Here is a 19,273-nt window from a genome sequence, read left to right on the forward strand (position 1 = left end):
GTCCCCAGCATTGGGGGCATAAATGCACAAAACGCGCCACTCTACACTGCGAAAGGAGTAATCGCACACCACTAATCGGCCTGACAAGCACGACGTCACGGTTTGGACAGCTAAGCCCGTTAGCTTTCGCACAAAAAGCACGCAACCCGCCGAAGTGCCGACTGCGTGACTAACACACGCGAAGTACCTCGACGTGAAACGCCGCACCATGCTCTCAGTCTCTGCCTCCCCCTGCACCTTGGTTTCCTGAACCGCCAACAGATCAACGTCATGCTCGGTTAACAGCCGGTACACTTGGCTCTGTTTTCTTTTCCCAGCCAATCCCCTGACGTTGAGTGTAGCTACGTTAAGGGCGAGGTCGTAAAACAGTTTCGTTCAATGAGAGGCGGAGAGCATGGCGCTTACCTTTCGCGTCTTGAGCTGGCTACACGCTCCCGCCCGCTGCTGCACTGTCCCTTGCGTTGAGCTGTTGGGGGGGCGTTTCCGGGGGTTTCCTTTCGGGCGGTATGGTGGGCTTGGGTCTGAACGACGGGCGCCGTATCTGCGTTGTTTTCGCCGGCGGCTCCTCGCTGTTCTTGTTACCCATGTTGTCGTTCCCGTCTGCTGCGTCGACGTGGGAACGCTTGACCGTCCCCACCGAAGTCGCTGCTCCGTCGGTGTCCATCTTCTCTGGGTGTTGCCCCACCAGTGCAGCGGGGGGCTCGGGTGTCGAGCACTTTTGGTCACGTTCACCCAAGTCCTCCTCTGGTGGTGCCGTTGTTGCTGGGGTGGCCTCGGGGGTTTTCACTTCCTGGGTGAGGCAGGCTTCCCTTGGGGTCACGGTGGTATTTTCGGAGGGCTCGCCACCACCAGCGCCTCGGCTGCTTCCTCTGCCTCTATGGCGTCCATAAGGTGGTCGGTAGCACCCTCGCTGTCAGCGGGTCCCGTCACTGACGCGTACGAGGGCACGCACTGCGTCTCGACGTGACCAAAACGCCGACACTTGGAACAACGGGGCACCTTGCAGTCCCGCCGCACATGGCCCTGGCCGTTGCAGCGAAGGCACTGCATGGGGCGTCCCGGTGCCACGACGAGGGCGAGCTCCCCTGCAACCTTTATCTGGTGCGGCAGGTTGTCAACCTTGAGGCCTCTTTTCAACTTGAGCAGCACCGTCCTCGTCGTAGAACCCTTGTCGGTGACGCCCTGGACGCGCCACCGTTCCCGGTTCACCTCGGTCACTTTGCCGTACGACGCAAAGGCAGCCCGGATGTCGTCGTCGGCGACGCCATGAAGCAGCCAGTGCAGCTTCAGTCTGACCTGTTGATCTTGCGGGTCGATGACGACGCAGCGCCGGCCCTTTACTTGAAGTTCCGTGACCGCGAGCATCTTCTTCGTTGCTCCGGCGCTGCTGAACGTTACTGCCCACACATGGTTTATCTGGTATGCCCCCAAGGCGACAACCTCGGGCAGCAGACCAGTCCGTGCGAGCGCATCCCGAAAATCTTCGACCTTAAAAGGTCTGGCCTTCACGTCGCCGTGCAAAAACACCGTGTTTAAAACGATGCGTCCGGTAGGCAGTTGCGGCAGTATAATCTGGTACTCCTCGTTATCGCTTCCAGTTGGCCTGTTTCCGCGGCTCGGCTGAGCCGCTATCGCCGCTCCGCTGGAGCTCATGATTCTGCGTCCGCACGCTTCGGTGGCCGGAAGTAGAATGCTGAGCTATAGCGGCCCCGACGACTTGCGTTGTTGCGTATTCCCCTCGTTTTATGCTTTTTTTATAGCAAACAAAATAATTGCCGCCAGTGAGGATTGAACTCACGGCCTCTGGTTTACGAGACCAGCGCTCTACCACTGAGCTATAGCGGCCCCGATGACTTGCATTGTTCCGTATTCCCCTTGTTCTGTGCTTAATTTACAGCAAACAAAAAATGATTGCCGCCAGTGGGGATTGAACTCACGGCCTCTGGTTTACGAGACTAGCGCTCTACCACTGAGCTATAGCGGCCCCGACGACTTGCGTTGTTGCGTATTCCCCTTGTTTTATGCTTAATTTACAGCAAAAAAAATAATTGCCGCCAGTGAGGATTGAACTCACGGCCTCTGGTTTACAAGACCAGCGCTCTACCACTGAGATATAGCGGCCCCGACGACTTTCGTTGTTCCGTATTCCCCTTGTTTTATGCTTTATTTACAGCAAAAAAAATTATTGCCGCCAGTGAGGATTGAACTCACGGCCTCTGGTTTACGAGACCAGCGCTCTACTACTGAGATATAGCGGCCCCGATGACTTGCATTGTTCCGTATTCCCCTTGTTTTATGCTTAATTTACAGCAAACAAAAATGATTGCCGCCAGTGAGGATTGAACCCACGGCCTCCGGTTTACGAGACCAGCGCTCTACCAATGAGATATAGCAACCCGACGACTTCCGTTGTTGCGTATTCCCCTCGTTTTATGCATATTTTACAGCAAACAAAATCATCGCCGCCAGTGAGGATGGAACTCACGGCCTCTGGTTTACGAGACCAGCGCTCTACCACTGAGCTATAGCGGCCCCGACGACTTGCGTTCTTGCGTATTCCCCTCGTTTTATGCTTAATTTACAGCAAAAAAAATATTTGCCGCCAGCGAGGATTGAACGCACAGCCTCTCGTTCACGAGACCAGCGCTCTACCACTGAGCTATAGCGGCCCCGAAGACTTTCGTTGTTCCGTATTCCCCTTGTTTTATGCTTTATTTACAGCAAACAAAAAATGATTGCCGCCAGTAAGGATTGACCTCGCCGCCTCTTGTTTACGAGACCACCACTCTACCACTGAGCTATAGCGGCCCCGATGACTTGCATTGTTCCGTATTCCCCTTGTTTTATGCTTAATTTACAGCAAACAAAAAATGATTGCCGCTAGTGAGGATTGAACTCGTGGCCTCTGGTTTACGAGACCAGCGCTCTACCACTGAGCTATAGCGGCCCCGACGGCTTGCGTTCTTGCGTATTCCCCTTGTTTTATGCTTAATTTACAGCAAACAAAAAATGATTGCCGCCAGTAAGGATTGAACTCACGGCCTCTGGTTTACGAGACCAGCGCTCTACCACTGAGCTATAGCGGCCCCGACGACTTTCGTTGTTCCGTATTCCCCTTGTTTTATGCTTTATTTACAGCAAACAAAAAATGATTGCCGCCAGTAAGGAGTGACCTCGCCGCCTCTTGTTTACGAGACCACCACTCTACCACTGAGCTTTAGCGGCCCCGATGACTTGCATTGTTCCGTATTCCCCTTGTTTTATGCTTAATTTACAGCAAACAAAAAATGATTGCCGCTAGTGAGGATTGAACTCACGGCCTCTGGTTTACGAGACCAGCGCTCTACCACTGAGCTATAGCGGCCCCGACGACTTTCGTTGTTCCGTATTCCCCTTGTTTTATGCTTTATTTACAGCAAACAAAAAATGATTGCCGCCAGTAAGGATTGACCTCGCCGCCTCTTGTTTACGAGACCACCACTCTACCACTGAGCTTTAGCGGCCCCGATGACTTGCATTGTTCCGTATTCCCCTTGTTTTACGCTTAATTTACAGCAAACAAAAAATGATTGCCGCTAGTGAGGATTGAACTCACGGCCTCTGGTTTACGAGACCAGCGCTCTACCACTGAGCTATAGCGGCCCCGACGACTTTCGTTGTTCCGTATTCCCCTTGTTTTATGCTTTATTTACAGCAAACAAAAAATGATTGCCGCCAGTAAGGATTGACCTCGCCGCCTCTTGTTTACGAGACCACCACTCTACCACTGAGCTTTAGCGGCCCCGATGACTTGCATTGTTCCGTATTCCCCTTGTTTTATGCGTAATTTACAGCAAACAAAAAATGATTGCCGCTAGTGAGGATTGAACTCACGGCCTCTGGTTTACGAGACCAGCGCTCTACCACTGAGCTATAGCGGCCCCGACGACTTTCGTTGTTCCGTATTCCCCTTGTTTTATGCTTTATTTACAGCAAACAAAAAATGATTGCCGCCAGTAAGGATTGACCTCGCCGCCTCTTGTTTACGAGACCACCACTCTACCACTGAGCTACAGCGGCCCCGATGACTTGCATTGTTCCGTATTCCCCTTGTTTTATGCTTAATTTACAGCAAACAAAAAATGATTGCCGCTAGTGAGGATTGAACTCACGGCCTCTGGTTTACGAGACCAGCGCTCTACCACTGAGCTATAGCGGCCCCGACGGCTTGCGTTCTTGCGTATTCCCCTTGTTTTATGCTTAATTTACAGCAAACAAAAAATGATTGCCGCCAGTAAGGATTGAACTCACGGCCTCTGGTTTACGAGACCAGCGCTCTACCACTGAGCTATAGCTTTTTTTTTTTTTTCTTTATTGGCATATTTTGACACAGCACTTGAACCAAACAAACCAAAAACAAGACAAAGATAAAAACTGCTAGCCAACAACCTTGCTAGCAGAAAGCGGTTAAAATTGCTTCAGGTCCGTTAGCGACTCCATCACGGACAGCCACTCTGGAGGGTCAGGTTGAGCCCTCCACACTTCAATCATCAATCGCATAGTATCAGCAAAATACTCTTTTGAGCGTTTGGCATCAACGTCACGATGACGGATCGCCATACGCGACTTCCAAATGCCGTGCAAAGCCAGGACCATGACAAGGTCGTATGGTACCTCATTGTCGCTCTCAATAGGCAGGAACCTGATGCCATGTGCGTCCAGAGGGAAGTCCTTTTTTAAAGTCCGCTGAAGCACGTCCCAAAAAAATATCCCATCCCAGCACTCGAGGAACACATGTTCTACCGTTTCGGGTTTCTTACACGGGTAGCATTCAACCCCCCATGGCATGTACAAACCCTTCTCTTTCTGCCACGTTTTTACAGGGAGGACACCCGCATGCAGTTTAAAAAAGAATGACTTAACCCATGACGGTACCGCCATTCGTTTTACACGTTTGAGCACGTCCTGTCCTGGCCCTGCACGGTACATTGACCTATACAACGGCACAGGTAATGCAGTGTCAAGCAAATCACGGTACAACTTTTTCCGCGTAACACTAGATAAGTACTCTGTACTGAAACGTGCACGCAAAAACTGGGTCGCTTGAACCACTTCACGGAAGTAGCCCTTGATTACTCCGACAGAAAAGTGGGCAGACGTAACAACAAATTCAGGTAATGCCCTTGATAACTTCAGCTGACACACTGTGCGCAGGAAAGGATCGTTCACGTCACGAAAGAACAAAAAACGATTGGCGACTTGCCGCAAAAACAAATGGGACAAAGAAAGCCCCCCCTGACGCACGCGCCGAAAGAGATTCGTGCGGCTCGTCCTTTCCCATGTCGATTCCCAGATCAGCACAGCAAACACCCGGTGCAGGGCTTGTACATGAGAACGCGAACAGGGCAGCACCTGAAGTACGTACCACAGTTTGCTCATCAAAAATATGTTGCATACTGATGCTCTAGCAAACATGGAAAGGCCACTGCCTTTCCATTTCTCAGCTTTTTCGCGCAATTCAGCGGTCTGTCTGCGCCAGTAAGGGTCACTGTCTTCATAGTTTTCCAGGGGCACTCCCAAGTACTTAGCGGGCGTCGTCTGCCAACTGATACATTCAAACACACTTGGCGCGCTTTTCCAGTCCCCATGCCAAAATCCTAAACACTTTTGCCAGTTTACTCCACTGGCACTATATTTACAAAACCGTTTCAGAGCGTTTACAGCAACGCTGATGCTGCTTCTATCAACACAAAAAAGGGCAATGTCACCAGCGTAGGCCAAGACACGCACTTCAGCTGACTCTAATCGAAACCCGTTGACGCTCTCACTTCTTATGATGCTTAAACAAAACGCTTCAATATATACACAAAAAAGCAACGGTGACAATGGGCAGCCCTGACGCACGGCTCGCTGAACCTGAATGGGTTTCCTTGTCGTTTTGTTTACAACAAGGTGAGTGCAACACCCATTGTACGCCATACGTACTCCCTCGCGTACAACAGATCCTACGTTTACATGCTGTAACATGTCTAAAAGGAGTTCATGGGATACCTGGTCAAATGCTTTTGCCAGGTCTATCTGGAGTATGGCCACAGCACTTCGCATACTGTCACAACATTCAAGAACACTTCTGGCGGTGTGAATGTTCGTGACTATTGACCGTCCGTTTATTCCACAAGTTTGGTGTGGTCCAACAATGTCTCTTATTACACTCTGCAAGCGGCTAGCCAATACTTTCATTAATATCTTATAATCAACGTTGGTTAAACTGATTGGGCGATAGGCAGATATTTCCCTCAGTTTATTATCGTCCTCCGATTTTGGTATAAAGACTGTGTGGGACACAAGAAAGGACGGAGGTAGTTCTCTTGTTTTGTAAGACTCGGCGTAAACTTTACGCAAAACAGGGCTTAGATCCTCCTTGAACTTTTTATAAAAGGCTGAGCTCAGTCCATCCGGACCCGGGGTCTTCCCTGGGCTCAGCTCGTCAATGGCTCTCCTTATTTCGTCTACTGTTATATCACTTTCAAGACCTGCTGCTGTTCCTTCTCTCAGGCGCGGCAACAAACACATAAATTCCTTTTGGAACTGGACAGCATCGATATTCTGACGCGCGAACAACTTCTCATAGTAGTCACAGAAACTACGCTCGATGCTTGCCTGGTCATTACACTTTACGCCATCGTACTCTATTTCCGCTATCGTATTTCTACGTGCGTATCTTTTCTCTGAACTGAGTGCTCTTTTGGTAGGCGTTTCACCGAGTAGGAACCGTTCAGCCCTTGCGCGTACAAGTGCGCCGTGATACTTTTCCTTATCTAATTCTTCAAGCTGCACCTTCATTGTTCGAATATCGTCCTTGAACGTACCGGGCGACTTACATTCTTCTGTAACAAAAACATCAAGGCTACTTCGTAGCAGGGCTTCTTTGCATTTATCTTCATTTTTCATTGCCCCCGATCTTTCCAGGGCTTTCATTTTTACTTCTTGTTTGAAGAGTTCCCATTTACAAATGAAGTTCACTCCTTCATCACTACCGAAAATCTTTCGTGCGCATGTGTTTACTGCCTCCACGAAAGTTCCGTCTTCGACTAACTTATTGTTCATCTTCCATAAGCCCCAAGAAAAGGCATTTCGCCGCTTCGCGCTCCTACCGAGCGTTAAAGATACCAAACAGTGATCGCTGAACGAGACAGGTATCACACGGTATTCTTCACACTGCGGCAGTAGATCAAGCGATAAGTACACCCTATCAAGACGCGCATGGCTATTGCCTTGGAAATGCGTGTAGCGCACGGGGCCATTACTACCGACGCTATCACCAACGTCTTCTAGGGCGAAGTCTGCTACAATATCACTTAGTACTGCTGTACTAGCATCTCTAAAAGGTGACGGGCTACTTTTGTCGCGTGCAGAACACACGCAGTTAAAGTCACCCAGTAAAATTACCATCCGGTCTGTCTCACACCACTTTCTAATTTCCTCAAAAAACAACTTCCTTTCGGCGGCTTTGGTGGGGCCGTACATGCAAATAACCCGCCATTCATTTGATAACAAGGCCAAATCACACACAACCAACCGCCCCGAATCAGACGCAGTGACGGTATTCAGGGTTGCCCCTAAACTGCGCCGTATTAACAGTGCGCAACCCCCCGAGAACCCGACTGCGTGAGAAACACAGACGTCATAGCGCGACATGAATGGCCGCACCATACGGTCCGTCTGATCCTCTCTCTCGACCTTGGTTTCTTGCAAGGCGACAATATCTAGATCCTCGTCTACAAGAAGGCGGTACAACTGACTTTGACGTCTCCGATCCGCAAGCCCCCTGACATTTAGCGTGGCTATGCGTATAGGCTTGCTTAAATAAACCATTCCAACAAAGCAACGGGGATTACCGTGTAACACTTAAGTCCGTACATTCCAATAAAAAGCACTCCGCAGACACTAAAGAACTCACCCGCATTCCAAAACGCAACTACAACAAAAAAGAAAATGAAACACTCATACATACACTCATACATACATACATTAAACTGCAAATACTCTAAGCGCTTTTCGGGCACCACTAAACACGGTGCTGTACTTGCCCCTCCCCCCTTCCCCACCCTAAAAAACACACCGAAAGGCACTTTACAGGCAACAAAGTCACCGGAGACGCTACAAAAGTACTCCTTGGACCCACCTACGTAGTTCAGTTTAGTTCGCTCGCGCTTCGGTAGAGCATTGCAACACCAGACACAGATCAAACATTTGCCGACTACCTTTCGAAGCATCGTGGTGACTAGGTGGGCGTAGCCGGGGGCTTTGTGCGGTCTGGGGGGACGTTGGGCTTCGGCTTGAAGCTCGAACGTCTCCCTATAACCGCCTTGGTAGGCGGCTCCTCGCTGCCGGGGAGTCCGTCGCCTTGTCCTGTGTCGTTGCCCTCGCGCTGCCGCTTTGCGGCGGCACCACTGAGGTCCATTTGCACGACGTCCTCTACTGTAGACGACGCCGCCGTCGTCCCCTGGCTTGCCGCTCCGGGGCAGCCAGCCTCCTTCGGCGCTACGAGTTGGGGAGGCGTCTTCGGCTGACCGGGCGGCTCCGTTTCAGGACCGCGCTGGCCAGCCTCGGCCTCGACCTGTTCCGCAGGCGTCTGCTCCTTTGCCGCCCCGCCGGTGACTCCTGCTGCGGTCTCCTCCGCGTCTGCCTCGTCCATGAGGTTTTCGCGGAGGTCCTCGTCCTTCGAAGGCCCGGTGACGCTAGCGTAGGACTTGACACAGGCTGCCGCTTCGTGCCCGTAGCGACGGCACGCCGAACAACGTGGCACCTTACACTCCCGCCGAACGTGGCCCTTCATGTTGCAGCGCAAACATTGCGGGGCCCTCCCGGTGACGACGACGAGGGCCTTGTCGCCCGCCACGCGTAGCTCGTGCGGCAGGTCTTCCAGAGTCACTCCGGCCTTCAGTTTCAGGGTCACCGACCGCAGCGTGGAACCTTTATCTTGAATTCCGTCAACGCGCCAACGCTCTCTGCGCACCTCACTGACACGCCCGTAAGGCGCCAGCGCAGCGCGCACTGCCTCGTCCGGCACGTTGTGCAGAAGCCAATGTAGCTTGAGACGCGCTTCCTGGTTGCTCGGGTCGATAACAAGGCAGCGCCTGTCCTTTACCTTGATGTCGCTTGCTTCCAAAATTTTCTTCACACCTTCCGCTGACTTAAACGTCACCGCCCAGACGTGACTCATCTGATACGCCCCCAATGCCAAAACATCGGGGAGCAGCGCCAGACGAGCCAACGTGTCGCGGAAATCCTCGACACGGTAGGGGCGGGCACGCATGTCCGCATGCAGAAACACCGTGTTTAGCACCGACTGTCCTGTAGGAAACTGGGGCAAAAGTACTTGGTAGTCCTGAGAATCCTGGGCAAAAATCCTGTTACCGCGGGCCGAAAGGCCCGCTGAAGCCGCTCCTTGGGCGGAGCTCGACATTCTGCGACCGCACGCTGGCGCAACCGGAAGCAGAATCACCACTGAGCTATAGCGGCCCCGACGACTTTCGTTGTTCCGTATTCCCCTTGTTTTATGCTTTATTTACAGCAAACAAAAAATGATTGCCGCCAGTAAGGATTGACCTCGCCGCCTCTTGTTTACGAGACCACCACTCTACCACTGAGCTTTAGCGGCCCCGATTACTTGCATTGTTCCGTATTCCCCTTGTTTTATGCTTAATTTACAGCAAACAAAAAATGATTGCCGCTAGTGAGGATTGAACTCACGGCCTCTGGTTTACGAGACCAGCGCTCTACCACTGAGCTATAGCGGCCCCGACCACTTGCGTTCTTGCGTATTCCCCTCGTTTTATGCTTAATTTACAGCAAAAAAATAATTGCCGCCAGCGAGGATTGAACGCACGGCCTCTCGTTCACGAGACCAGCGCTCTACCACTGAGCTATAGTGGCCCCGACGACTTTCGTTGTTCCGTATTCCCCTTGTTTTATGCTTTATTTACAGCAAACAAAAAATGATTGCCGCCAGTAAGGATTGACCTCGCCGCCTCTTGTTTACGAGACCACCACTCTACCACTGAGCTATAGCGGCCCCGATGACTTGCATTGTTCCGTATTCCCCTTGTTTTATGCTTAATTTACAGCAAACAAAAAATGATTGCCGCTAGTGAGGATTGAACTCACGGCCTCTGGTTTACGAGACCAGCGCTCTCCCACTGAGCTATAGCGGCCCCGACGGCTTGCGTTCTTGCGTATTCCCCTTGTTTTGTGGTTTATTTCCAGCAAACAAAAAATGATTGCCGCCAGTGAGGATTGAACTCACGGCCTCTGGTTTACGAGACCAGCGCTCTACCACTGAGCTATAGCGGCCCCGACAATATGCGTTCTTGCGTATTCCCCTTGTTTTATGCTTAATTTACAGGAAACAAAAAATGATTGCCGCCAGTGAGGATTGAACCCACGGCCTCTGGTTTACGAGACCAGCGCTCTACCACTGAGCTATAGCGGCCCCGACAACATGCGTTCTTGCGTATTCCCCTTGTTTTATGCTTAATTTACAGCAAACAAAAAATTATTGCCGCCAGTGAGGATTGAACCCACGGCCTCTCGTTTACGAGACCACCACTCTACCACTGAGCTATAGCGGCCCCGACGACTTTCGTTGTTCCGTATTCCCCTTGTTTTATGCTTACTTTACAGCAAACAAAAAATGATTGCCGCCAGTGATGATCGAACTCTCGGCCTCTGGTTTACGAGACCAGCGCTCTACCACTGAGCTATAGCGGCCCCGACGACATGCGTTCTTGCGTATTCCCCTTGTTTTATGCTAAGATTTTCATAAAGATTTTATAATCTGCTTTGGCCAATGTAATCGGCCGGTACCCATAAACCGACTGAAGTTCAAACACGGTCTTCCGATTTGGGTATGAGAACGGTGTGTGTGAGACCAAACGACGGCGGAAGTACCTTGGACTCGTACGCCTCGCGAAAGACCATCAATAAAAACGAAGTTAGTATGTCTGAGAACCTTTTATAAAAATTCGCCCCAAGGCCGTCAGGTGCCGGCGCCTTCCCTACTTTTAACTCCGATATTGCCGTGTGAATTTCACCAAGCGATATCAGTCGTTTTAACTCCTCCCTCACATCGTCTCCCAACCTTGGCATGGCTGGAAGAAAGTCTCGTTGAACTCATCAGTTTTTGGAACTGCGGGGCCAAACAAATCGGTGTAATGTTCTTGAAACACACTTTTTATGTTCTCTTTGTCACTGGTAAGCGCGCCTCGCCAATATATTTCCTCGATACCATTCCCTCTCGCGTACCGAGCTTCGTCTTTTATCACTCGCTTTGTTGGCGCTTCGCCGGCCAAAAACACCTCGGCCCTCGCCCTCACGGTCGCTCCCCCATATCTTTTTATATCGATGGCTGCCAGCTTATTTTTAATAGTTCTAATATCTTCTTTGTATGCCCCAGGCATTTCGCTTTCGAGTTTTAACATGTGTTGCAGATTAATTCTGAGTTGGTGTTCCACTTGCCTCTCTTGCCGTTTTAGCCCTTTCCCCCTCTCCATCGCAATCATTTTGCATTCCTGTTTGAATACCTCCCACCTTTCCCGCCAGCTGTTGATTTCGTCGTTTGTTTGTTTTGCTGCACTTTCCTGGACTCTATCCGTGAATGTGGTGTCTTGCAATTTTTTACGTTAAATTTCCAGACTTCCCAGCTGAATTCTTACAATCCTCCCACCTTTCCCAAAACAAAAATGAAACCAGGCAGTTGTCACTAAAAGGGACACTATCGACCACGTAGTTCTTGCACGCCGCAGCGAGCTCGAAAGATACGTACGCACGATGCAGCCGCGCAGGGCTCGTGCCCTGAAAGTGCGTGAATTTTAAAGCACTTCTTTTAACCGCACAGTGTGTTACATCGGCTAGTTCGCAGTCTTCAAGAACTTCTGTCAAGACCCTTGCACTCGGATCATTTGTTCGAGGCGACACATTTCTGTCTCTTCGTTCTAACACCCAATTGAAGTCGCTCAAAAAAATTACTCTTTCTTGCTTCTTTAAATGATCAGACACCCCTTCGAAAAACCCCGTCCTGTCCCTTGCAACATTTGGTGCATAGATACACACTGCACAAAAATCTTCTCCACAGTAGTTGAAATCACAACACACAACCCTGCCAGTTTCGCTCGAAATAACTGATCGTACACGAATACCAACTGAATTTCTAACCAAAATACAACACCCCCCAGAAGTTCCCACAGAATGATTCACTCAAATGCTGTAAAGCCCACTAAAGGGCCTTATCATGCTCTCGGTGCTCCCTTCGCTTTCAATTTTTGTTTCTTGAATGGCCATTATACCTATTTCTTTGTCGTCCATAATCCTTCGCAGCTGATACTGCTTGCGTCTAGCAACAAGCCCTCTTACGTTTAATGTAGAAATGCGAAGTGGCCTATTTAAAATAGCCATTACATAGAATTAAACCACACCAAGAGCATAAAATTCCCCGCATTTCCCCGAGGGGAAGAATGTGAAAGTGCGAATGCACGAGTTGAATTTGTGCGGTTCGGTAATGTTCGCGAAAGAGAGATCACACACACACGCACAACTACAAAGAAAGAAAGATGCATTTATTCACAGACACCTATTTGTGTTGTCGTTGTACTTGATTGCTAGAGCGGATCTCACCTTTGAAATTTCGTGTCAGTACTCCTTTAAGCGGGTGCATTAGCCCTTCTCACGCCCAATTCCTGGCCAATCCCCCACGTGGGTATGTGCCATGTCAGCGGCCAGGCAGCACGCGCCCATCTCCCCCCGTTGCCAAGGAAGACGAGGAGATTCCTGGCCAATCCCCCACGTGGGTATGCTATGCGGACATCGCCGGTGAACGCAGGTTCAGGGTCGCTTAAGAAGTGCATTCGCACTTAAAAAACAAAGACCAGCTCAACGAACCCTAGCCTCCAGTGTAGCGACGGCGTATATCCAAAGTGTGTTGCCTTGCTCTTGTCCGTAGAAGCTGCTCAACACTCCCCGCAGACGGCTGTTCGTTGCGCTGCACTGCACGGAGAACATCACTGGGCAATATTGACAATGTAGGGACGCAAAAGTGCTTCACGTTAAGTGTCCGGTGGCTTCGTGGGCCGCTCCGCGTTGATGTTCGGTTTCACTTTAACAGACGCCCGTCGAGCATGCGTCGGAGCTTTCGCCGTCGGCTCGTCACCGCTCGGCTCGGCGGTGCTGGCCTGTTTTCCTTCGACAGCATCCCTTGCGCGCTTTGCAGAACCAGAAAGAACACCTGCCATCTCAACTTCTTCTTCTTCCTTGCTTTTCTCTCCCTCCGACGCCAAGAGTGGTGCATCGGCCAAGCCAGAACTGTCCGTGGCGGTTTGGTTGCCCTGCACGTCCGGGGATTCGATGGGAGTGCCTCCTTGGGCGGGTGGTTCGGCGCTCGGTGCCACGGCGGCTGCAGGTTCAGGGGGCGTTGCCTCCTTCACCTCGTCCTCGTCGTTGCCCTTCGAAGCGCTCTCCGCGGCTTCGGCGTCCATCACGTACTCGGACTTGTGGTCGTCCTCCCATGGTCCCGCAACGTTCGCGTAAGTGCGGACGCACTCGCTCATGCCGTGGCCGAAGTGGCGGAAACGCCCGCACCGTGGGACGCGGCACTCCCGCCGAATGTGGCCACTCCGGTGGCAGCGCAAACAAAGCGGTATCCACTACAAGGGCCTGCTCACCGGCGATGCGTAGCTGGTGCGGGATGTCTTCTACGGTGACGCCTGTCTTCAGTCGTAGGGTGACCAGGCGTGTCGTCGAGAGCTGCGAAGTGCAGCCCGGCACACGCCAGCGGTCACGGGTCACTTCGGTGACCTTCCCGTAAAGCGACAGGGCGCCTCGCACTTCGTCGTCTGGGACGCTGTGGAGCACCCAGTGCAGATTTAGACGTACGTCCATGCTCCGCGGGTCGATGATTAGCACCTCCGCCCCTTCACTGTAAGTTCGGAGGCGGCAACCAGCTTCGCAGCTGCCTCGGCGTCCTTGAACGTCACGGCCCACAGGTGGTTCATTTGATATGCGCCCAAGGCCACAACCTCGGGCAGCAAATTCAGACGCACCAGCGGGTAGCCGAAGTCTTCCACCTTGTATGGCCTGGCTTTCACGTCGGCGTGCAGAAAAATGGTGTTCACAACAGATGGTCCGGTTGGCAAATGAGGCAGAACAACTTGGTATTCCTGGTTTCCAGAGTTATCAAAAACAGAAGACCTGCTACCGCGGGCCGATGGGCCCACCAAAGCCGCCCCTTGAACGGAGCTCGCCATCCTGCGTCCGCACTGCGCAGCGGCCGGAAGCAGCGAGCTATAGCGGCACCTGATCTGCACTTTTGCGTATTCCACTCGTGTTGCGTGGATTTTGCAACAAAAAAAAATCAATGCCACCAGTGAGGATTGAACTCACGGCCTCTCGTTTACGAGACCAGCGCTCTACCACTGAGCTATAGCGGCACCTGATCTGCACTGTTGCGTATTCCACTCGTGTTGCGTGCATTTTGGAACGAACAAAAAGTCAATGCCACCAGTGAGGATTGTACTCACGGCCTCTCGTTTACGAGACCAGCGCTCTACCACTGAGCTATAGCGGCTTTTTTTTATTGCCTGCCACAAAGTACACATATTCAACACAAACACTTCAGAGTATTTTTAGCTGGTCATTGACATCAAAACGTTTTCAGAGAAACAAGAGCATCAAGAATTTCCGTCCACTCAGGCGGCTCAGCCTGGGTCACAAAAATATCGCGAATATACGCAATGCTCTCAATGAAGTTTTCGCGCACAGGGCGAGCGTTCACATCTGCGTTGTTCACAGCTATCCTGGTCTTCCACAGGATGTGCAGTCCCAGCAGCATAAACATGAATTAAGGTACGCCATTTTCATTTTCTATGGGAAGGTACCGTATACCATGTGGAGATATAGGCAACTCCTTTTTAAGTGTCCTTTGTAAGACATCCCAGTGAAATATTGTATCCCATTATTCAATAAATGCATGTTGTATGGTTTACGGTTTCCGACACAGTGTACAATTTGTGGTCCACGTAACGAAGAACCCTTTTTCCTCCATCCATGTGCTTACTGTCAAAGTATTTGTGTGCAGTTTAAATAAAAAGGACTTTACACAAGGCCTTACAGGCATCTTTTTAACTCTCTTAAGGACACCTTGGCTCGTATTGCCTTTGTATAATGACCTGTAAAGCGGCACAGGCATCAACGTATCTACAAGGTCTCTATACAACTTTTTCCGATTTACTGCACTCAGATACTCCAGAGAAAAACGGACTGTTAGGAACCGGAAAGCCACGACAACCTCCCTGAGGTATCCTCTGACGGCCCGACCGCTCTCACCACCTGTCGATACTATAAATTCCGGGAGGTACCTTCGAAGACGCACCTGTACTATTGTGCGCAAAAAAAGGTCCGTCTGGTCTCCAAGAAACATAAAACGTGACACTAGTTGGCGAATGAACAAATGCGACCAGCCCAGGCCCCCACTCTTAACCGAACGAAACAAATTGGTTCGGCTGGTCCTCTCCCAGCTTGATGCCCGTATAAACACTGCAAACGCCCTGTGCAGTTTTTGTACATTCACTCATGTCATACAAAGCACTTGAAGCACGTACCAGACTTAGCGGTCAGAACAAGGTTACATACTGTAGCCCGCGTGAACACTGATAAGCCTCGACCTTGCCAACCTTCCGTTTTTTCCTTTATCTTCTCTGTTTCTTCCCCCCAGTATTGCGCAGTGTCTACGTGGTGTTGTAGGGGCACCCATAAATACCGCCCAGGCAAGGCTGTCCACTGTGTATTAGCCAAAAGTGGCGGTGTGTAATCCCAGTTGCCGTGCCAAAACTCAGTATATTTTTCCCAGTTAATTTCCCTTCCAGTTAGACGGCCAAACGAGTCTTCAATACTGACCACTTCTACAACGCTCTCTTGGTCAGTGCAGAAAACTGCGATATCATCCGCGTAGGCCAGAACCTTAACTTGAGCCTGCTCTAGTCGAAACCCGCTTATATTCTCATTTCTTATTTCTCATTCCCATTTCTCAACAGGAAAGGCTCTAAGTACAGGGCAAAAAGCAAGGGGCTCAACGGACACCCTTGCCTTACCGAAGAGCGGACGTTTATGCCTTCGGCAAGGTTTTTATTGACTATAATACGTGTAATACAATCGCAATAAGCCATCTTAACACCCTGTAGTATTGTGGTGCCTAGATTTACAAATTCAAACACAGAAAACAAGATTTCGTGGGAAACAAGATCGAAAGCCTTTGCCAAGTCTACTGGAGCATGGCTACCCGGCTTTCGAAAGCGTCAACACATTCAAGGACACTCCGCGCAACGTGTATATTTGTAGCAATGGTACGCCCATTGATTCCGCATGTCTGGTGCGGCCTCACTATGTCCTTGATAACTGTTTGTATTCTTTTCGGTAAGATTTTGGTAAATATTTTGTAGTCCACGTTGGTAAGGCTTATCGGGCGATATGACCCCACCCACAACAGCTTATCTGGGTCGTCCATTTTTGGTATAAAGACCATGTGTGCTACTTGAAAAGACTTCGGTAGTCGCTTCTTTTCGTATGCTTCCCGGATCACGGCGTACACCATAAGTGCCAATTCTTTCTTAAAGGCTGGATAAAACGCTGCTCCCAGGCCGTCAGGGCCTGGTGACTTTCCCGCCGCTAATTCGTCAATTGCCGCTTCGATTTCCTGCAACGTGATTGGCTCCTCTAATCGTGTTCGTACGTCGTCTTCTAATCGCGGCATGTGCGCCAGGAAACAGTTCGCAAAACCAGGCTGTATTCATCTCTCTCACCCAAATATATTAATGTAGTGCTCGACGAATGCACTTTCTATGCTTTCTTTGTCACCTGAGAGAGAGAGAACAAGACTTTATTGAGAATATCCGGCGTGCGGGTGCGGATCAGGCCACGCAGGGCTTCTCCGCACCCTATCTAGCTCGTGGCTATGTAGACCTCGAGGGTGGGCCTACGTCGCGACGTCGGCTACTAGGTGAGTCCGCTCCCGCGGGAGGGTCCCCCGTTCGCTCTTGCCGGGCCAGGGCGTCCTCGAGCCGCTGGATGGCGAGCAGCTGCGCCGCAGAGTCGGGCGAGCTGATGTAGTCCACAATGTCTGGCGGTAGTGAGTCCGGCTCGGCATCGTCTTGCTGCACTTCACAGCCCCACATGATGTGGGCTAGAGTTGCTGGTTCACGCGCACAAACACTGCACTGCACTTGCACATAGTATCCGGGGCACACGTGTCGGGCGAGGGCCGGCGTGAGCACCGTGCGGATCTGTAGCTGTCGGAGAAGGACGCTTTCGCGTCTGCCCAGCCTCGGGTGAGGCGGAGGCAGCGCTCGGCGCCCCTCTTGGTACCACGACAGGATGTCGCCGTACGTGGTCAGCGGTTCCGCTTGGAGGCCGACGTCTCCCGCGGTCGAGGCGCAGGGGGGCGCCGCACGGTGCGCGAGCTCGCGTGCGACGGCGTCTGCTGTCTCGTTGCGGTTGGCCGCTCCTCCGGCGATGGGTCCGACGTGTGCCGGGAACCATCTGATGTTGGTTGTGGTCGACTTGCGCGTGGGGAGCAGGCGGGCTGCCGTTTCCCCGATGCTGCTTCTGGCGAAGTTGGTGATGGCCGAGCGGGAGTCGCTCAGGATGGTTGTGGTGTCGGGGTCGCTTCGTAGCGCCAGTGCGATGGCAGCCTCTTCTGCTTGCTCGGCGCCGGGGGAGCGGAAGCTGCAGGCGTTCAGGATGCTTCCGTCCGTGGCGCGGATCACTACGGCCACGAAGGTGTGGGGTCTGTCCGGGAGTTGGGCGACGTCCACGTATACCGCCGTGTTGTCTGTAGCGTACGTCTCCGCGAGTGCGCGGGCTCTGGTTCGCCTTCGCTCCTTGTTGCGGTCCGGGTGGACGTTGCGCGGGAGCGGTGCGACGACCAGTTGTCTGGCAATGTCGTTGGGTATCTTCCTGTGTTCGTGGGTGTCTTCCGAGAGCGGCTCCGTCCGTAGCGGGCGGAGGCCGGCCCGTTGCAGGATCAGGCGACCCGTTTTGGTAGTACCGAGACGGGCGAGCTGCGCGGAGCGCTGGGCTTCGCACACCTCTTCCAGTGTGTTGTGTACGCCGAGGGACGCAAGGGCCCGGTTGCTTGTGCTGTGGAGAAGTCCCAGTGCCGTCTTGTGGGACTTGCGGATGGCTGTAGCTTCGTTTCGGAAGTTTATCTGTTTTATTTCGTTTTTTTGTTGCGTATCTCTTCTCATCGCCTAAAGCACGCTTGCTGGGTTTCTCCCCCCAGCCCACAGATCTTCCGCTCGTGCTCTTATCATTGCCGCCCGGAACTTAACGTCGTCCATTATTTCCGGTTTATTTTTCACACCCCTTATTTCGTCTAACCATTTTCCTGGCTGCTCGCTCTCCAGGCTGATTAGTTCGTCAAGCTATTTACGTAGTTCATTTTCGGCTTTCCGTTCACTGCGCTGGATACTGCCTCGTCTTTCGATTGCAATCATTTTGACGCGACTTTTAAATTCTTCCCATACGACGCAGTAGCTTTCGGGTAATGCTGACAACGTTTTCGCCATTTCCCTTTGTACGCTTTTCACGAACTCGCCATCCTCGTGCAACCGTTCATTAAATTTCCATAGCTCCCAATTGAACTTTGCACTTTCTTTTTTCCTGCCTAACGTAAACAACACAAGGCTGTGGTCCGTAAAAGATACGTGTTTTACGTCATAGCTATTGCATGACGGCACCAGTTCAATGGACACGTATGCTTTTTATGCTTATTTTACAGCAACCTCGTTTTATGCTTATTTTACAGCAAACAAAATGATTGCCGCCAGTGAGGATTGAACTCACGGCCTCTGGTTTACGAGACCAGCGCTCTACCACTAAGCTATAGCGGCCCCGATGACTTTCGTTGTTCCGTATTCCCCTTGTTTTATGCTTAATTTACAGCAAACAAAAAATGATTGCCGCCAGTGAGGATTAAACTCACGGCCTCTGGTTTACGAGACCAGCGCTCTACCACTGAGCTATAGCAGCCCCGACGACTTGCGTTGTTGCGTATTCCCCTCGTTGTATGCTTAATTTACAGCAAAAAAAAATTATTGCCGCCAGTGAGGATTGAACTCACGGCCTCTGGTTTACGAGACCAGCGCTCTACCACTGAGCTACAGCGGCCCCGACGACTTGGGTTGTTGCGTATTCCCCTCGTTTTATGCTTAATTTACAGCAAAAAAAATTATTGCCGCCAGTGAGG

General features: G+C 51.4%; 2 protein-coding genes and 24 non-coding genes across 26 annotated transcripts; all 26 read right to left on the reverse strand.

Moving 5' to 3' along the window:
* Window positions 1-424: 424 nt before the first annotated feature.
* Window positions 425-6,084, reverse strand: LOC144164896 (uncharacterized). The gene is made up of 3 exons (XM_077695134.1): window positions 6,031-6,084; window positions 844-1,698; window positions 425-790 (listed from the first exon to the last, which is right to left on the reverse strand). The coding sequence occupies exons 1-3, from the start codon at window positions 6,082-6,084 to the stop codon at window positions 425-427; spliced, it is 1,275 nt and encodes a 424-aa protein (XP_077551260.1).
* On the reverse strand, window positions 1,774-1,845 carry Trnat-cgu (transfer RNA threonine (anticodon CGU)). The gene has a single exon. It is a non-coding gene; the product is annotated as a tRNA-Thr (tRNA).
* On the reverse strand, window positions 1,913-1,984 carry Trnat-cgu (transfer RNA threonine (anticodon CGU)). The gene has a single exon. It is a non-coding gene; the product is annotated as a tRNA-Thr (tRNA).
* Trnat-ugu (transfer RNA threonine (anticodon UGU)) lies at window positions 2,050-2,121 on the reverse strand. Its single transcript has one exon. It is a non-coding gene; the product is annotated as a tRNA-Thr (tRNA).
* On the reverse strand, window positions 2,187-2,258 carry Trnat-cgu (transfer RNA threonine (anticodon CGU)). The gene has a single exon. It is a non-coding gene; the product is annotated as a tRNA-Thr (tRNA).
* On the reverse strand, window positions 2,461-2,532 carry Trnat-cgu (transfer RNA threonine (anticodon CGU)). The gene has a single exon. It is a non-coding gene; the product is annotated as a tRNA-Thr (tRNA).
* Trnat-cgu (transfer RNA threonine (anticodon CGU)) lies at window positions 2,598-2,669 on the reverse strand. Its single transcript has one exon. It is a non-coding gene; the product is annotated as a tRNA-Thr (tRNA).
* Window positions 2,876-2,947, reverse strand: Trnat-cgu (transfer RNA threonine (anticodon CGU)). The gene has a single exon. It is a non-coding gene; the product is annotated as a tRNA-Thr (tRNA).
* Window positions 3,015-3,086, reverse strand: Trnat-cgu (transfer RNA threonine (anticodon CGU)). The gene has a single exon. It is a non-coding gene; the product is annotated as a tRNA-Thr (tRNA).
* Trnat-cgu (transfer RNA threonine (anticodon CGU)) lies at window positions 3,293-3,364 on the reverse strand. The gene has a single exon. It is a non-coding gene; the product is annotated as a tRNA-Thr (tRNA).
* Window positions 3,571-3,642, reverse strand: Trnat-cgu (transfer RNA threonine (anticodon CGU)). Its single transcript has one exon. It is a non-coding gene; the product is annotated as a tRNA-Thr (tRNA).
* Trnat-cgu (transfer RNA threonine (anticodon CGU)) lies at window positions 3,849-3,920 on the reverse strand. Its single transcript has one exon. It is a non-coding gene; the product is annotated as a tRNA-Thr (tRNA).
* Window positions 4,127-4,198, reverse strand: Trnat-cgu (transfer RNA threonine (anticodon CGU)). Its single transcript has one exon. It is a non-coding gene; the product is annotated as a tRNA-Thr (tRNA).
* Window positions 6,085-8,262: 2,178 nt separating the features above from the next.
* LOC144165095 (uncharacterized) lies at window positions 8,263-9,469 on the reverse strand. The gene has a single exon (XM_077695219.1). The coding sequence runs from the start codon at window positions 9,446-9,448 to the stop codon at window positions 8,264-8,266; it is 1,185 nt and encodes a 394-aa protein (XP_077551345.1). The 5' UTR covers window positions 9,449-9,469; the 3' UTR covers window position 8,263.
* A 241-nt stretch (window positions 9,470-9,710) lies between these two features.
* Window positions 9,711-9,782, reverse strand: Trnat-cgu (transfer RNA threonine (anticodon CGU)). The gene has a single exon. It is a non-coding gene; the product is annotated as a tRNA-Thr (tRNA).
* A 64-nt stretch (window positions 9,783-9,846) lies between these two features.
* Window positions 9,847-9,918, reverse strand: Trnat-cgu (transfer RNA threonine (anticodon CGU)). The gene has a single exon. It is a non-coding gene; the product is annotated as a tRNA-Thr (tRNA).
* A 206-nt stretch (window positions 9,919-10,124) lies between these two features.
* Window positions 10,125-10,196, reverse strand: Trnat-cgu (transfer RNA threonine (anticodon CGU)). The gene has a single exon. It is a non-coding gene; the product is annotated as a tRNA-Thr (tRNA).
* Window positions 10,197-10,263: 67 nt separating this feature from the next.
* Window positions 10,264-10,335, reverse strand: Trnat-cgu (transfer RNA threonine (anticodon CGU)). Its single transcript has one exon. It is a non-coding gene; the product is annotated as a tRNA-Thr (tRNA).
* A 67-nt stretch (window positions 10,336-10,402) lies between these two features.
* Trnat-cgu (transfer RNA threonine (anticodon CGU)) lies at window positions 10,403-10,474 on the reverse strand. The gene has a single exon. It is a non-coding gene; the product is annotated as a tRNA-Thr (tRNA).
* Window positions 10,475-10,541: 67 nt separating this feature from the next.
* Trnat-cgu (transfer RNA threonine (anticodon CGU)) lies at window positions 10,542-10,613 on the reverse strand. The gene has a single exon. It is a non-coding gene; the product is annotated as a tRNA-Thr (tRNA).
* Window positions 10,614-10,680: 67 nt separating this feature from the next.
* Window positions 10,681-10,752, reverse strand: Trnat-cgu (transfer RNA threonine (anticodon CGU)). The gene has a single exon. It is a non-coding gene; the product is annotated as a tRNA-Thr (tRNA).
* Window positions 10,753-14,390: 3,638 nt separating this feature from the next.
* Trnat-cgu (transfer RNA threonine (anticodon CGU)) lies at window positions 14,391-14,462 on the reverse strand. The gene has a single exon. It is a non-coding gene; the product is annotated as a tRNA-Thr (tRNA).
* Window positions 14,463-14,527: 65 nt separating this feature from the next.
* On the reverse strand, window positions 14,528-14,599 carry Trnat-cgu (transfer RNA threonine (anticodon CGU)). The gene has a single exon. It is a non-coding gene; the product is annotated as a tRNA-Thr (tRNA).
* Window positions 14,600-18,845: 4,246 nt separating this feature from the next.
* Window positions 18,846-18,917, reverse strand: Trnat-cgu (transfer RNA threonine (anticodon CGU)). Its single transcript has one exon. It is a non-coding gene; the product is annotated as a tRNA-Thr (tRNA).
* Window positions 18,918-18,984: 67 nt separating this feature from the next.
* Window positions 18,985-19,056, reverse strand: Trnat-cgu (transfer RNA threonine (anticodon CGU)). Its single transcript has one exon. It is a non-coding gene; the product is annotated as a tRNA-Thr (tRNA).
* Window positions 19,057-19,122: 66 nt separating this feature from the next.
* Trnat-cgu (transfer RNA threonine (anticodon CGU)) lies at window positions 19,123-19,194 on the reverse strand. The gene has a single exon. It is a non-coding gene; the product is annotated as a tRNA-Thr (tRNA).
* Window positions 19,195-19,273: the final 79 nt, after the last annotated feature.

Source organism: Haemaphysalis longicornis, unplaced genomic scaffold (genome assembly GCF_048455015.1).
Source record: "Haemaphysalis longicornis isolate Haplotype H1 unplaced genomic scaffold, Haemaphysalis longicornis Haplotype H1 scaffold_14, whole genome shotgun sequence".
NCBI lineage: Eukaryota > Metazoa > Arthropoda > Arachnida > Ixodida > Ixodidae > Haemaphysalis > Haemaphysalis longicornis.

What these genes read in the sequence shown, in the direction of transcription:
- LOC144165095 (XM_077695219.1), bottom strand. Translation starts at nt 9,448, where the DNA reads ATGTCGAGCTCCGCCCAAGGAGCGGCTTCAGCGGGCCTTTCGGCCCGC.
- LOC144164896 (XM_077695134.1), bottom strand. Translation starts at nt 6,084, where the DNA reads ATGCGAAGTGCTGTGGCCATACTCCAGATAGACCTGGCAAAAGCATTT. An exon ending in TGGCAAAAGCATTTGACCAG is followed by an intron (nt 1,699 to 6,030) that starts GTATCCCATGAA and finishes GGGCCGCTATAG; the next exon opens with CTCAGCATTCTACTTCCGGC. An exon ending in CAGCCGAGGCGCTGGTGGTG is followed by an intron (nt 791 to 843) that starts GCGAGCCCTCCG and finishes TGCCTCACCCAG; the next exon opens with GAAGTGAAAACCCCCGAGGC.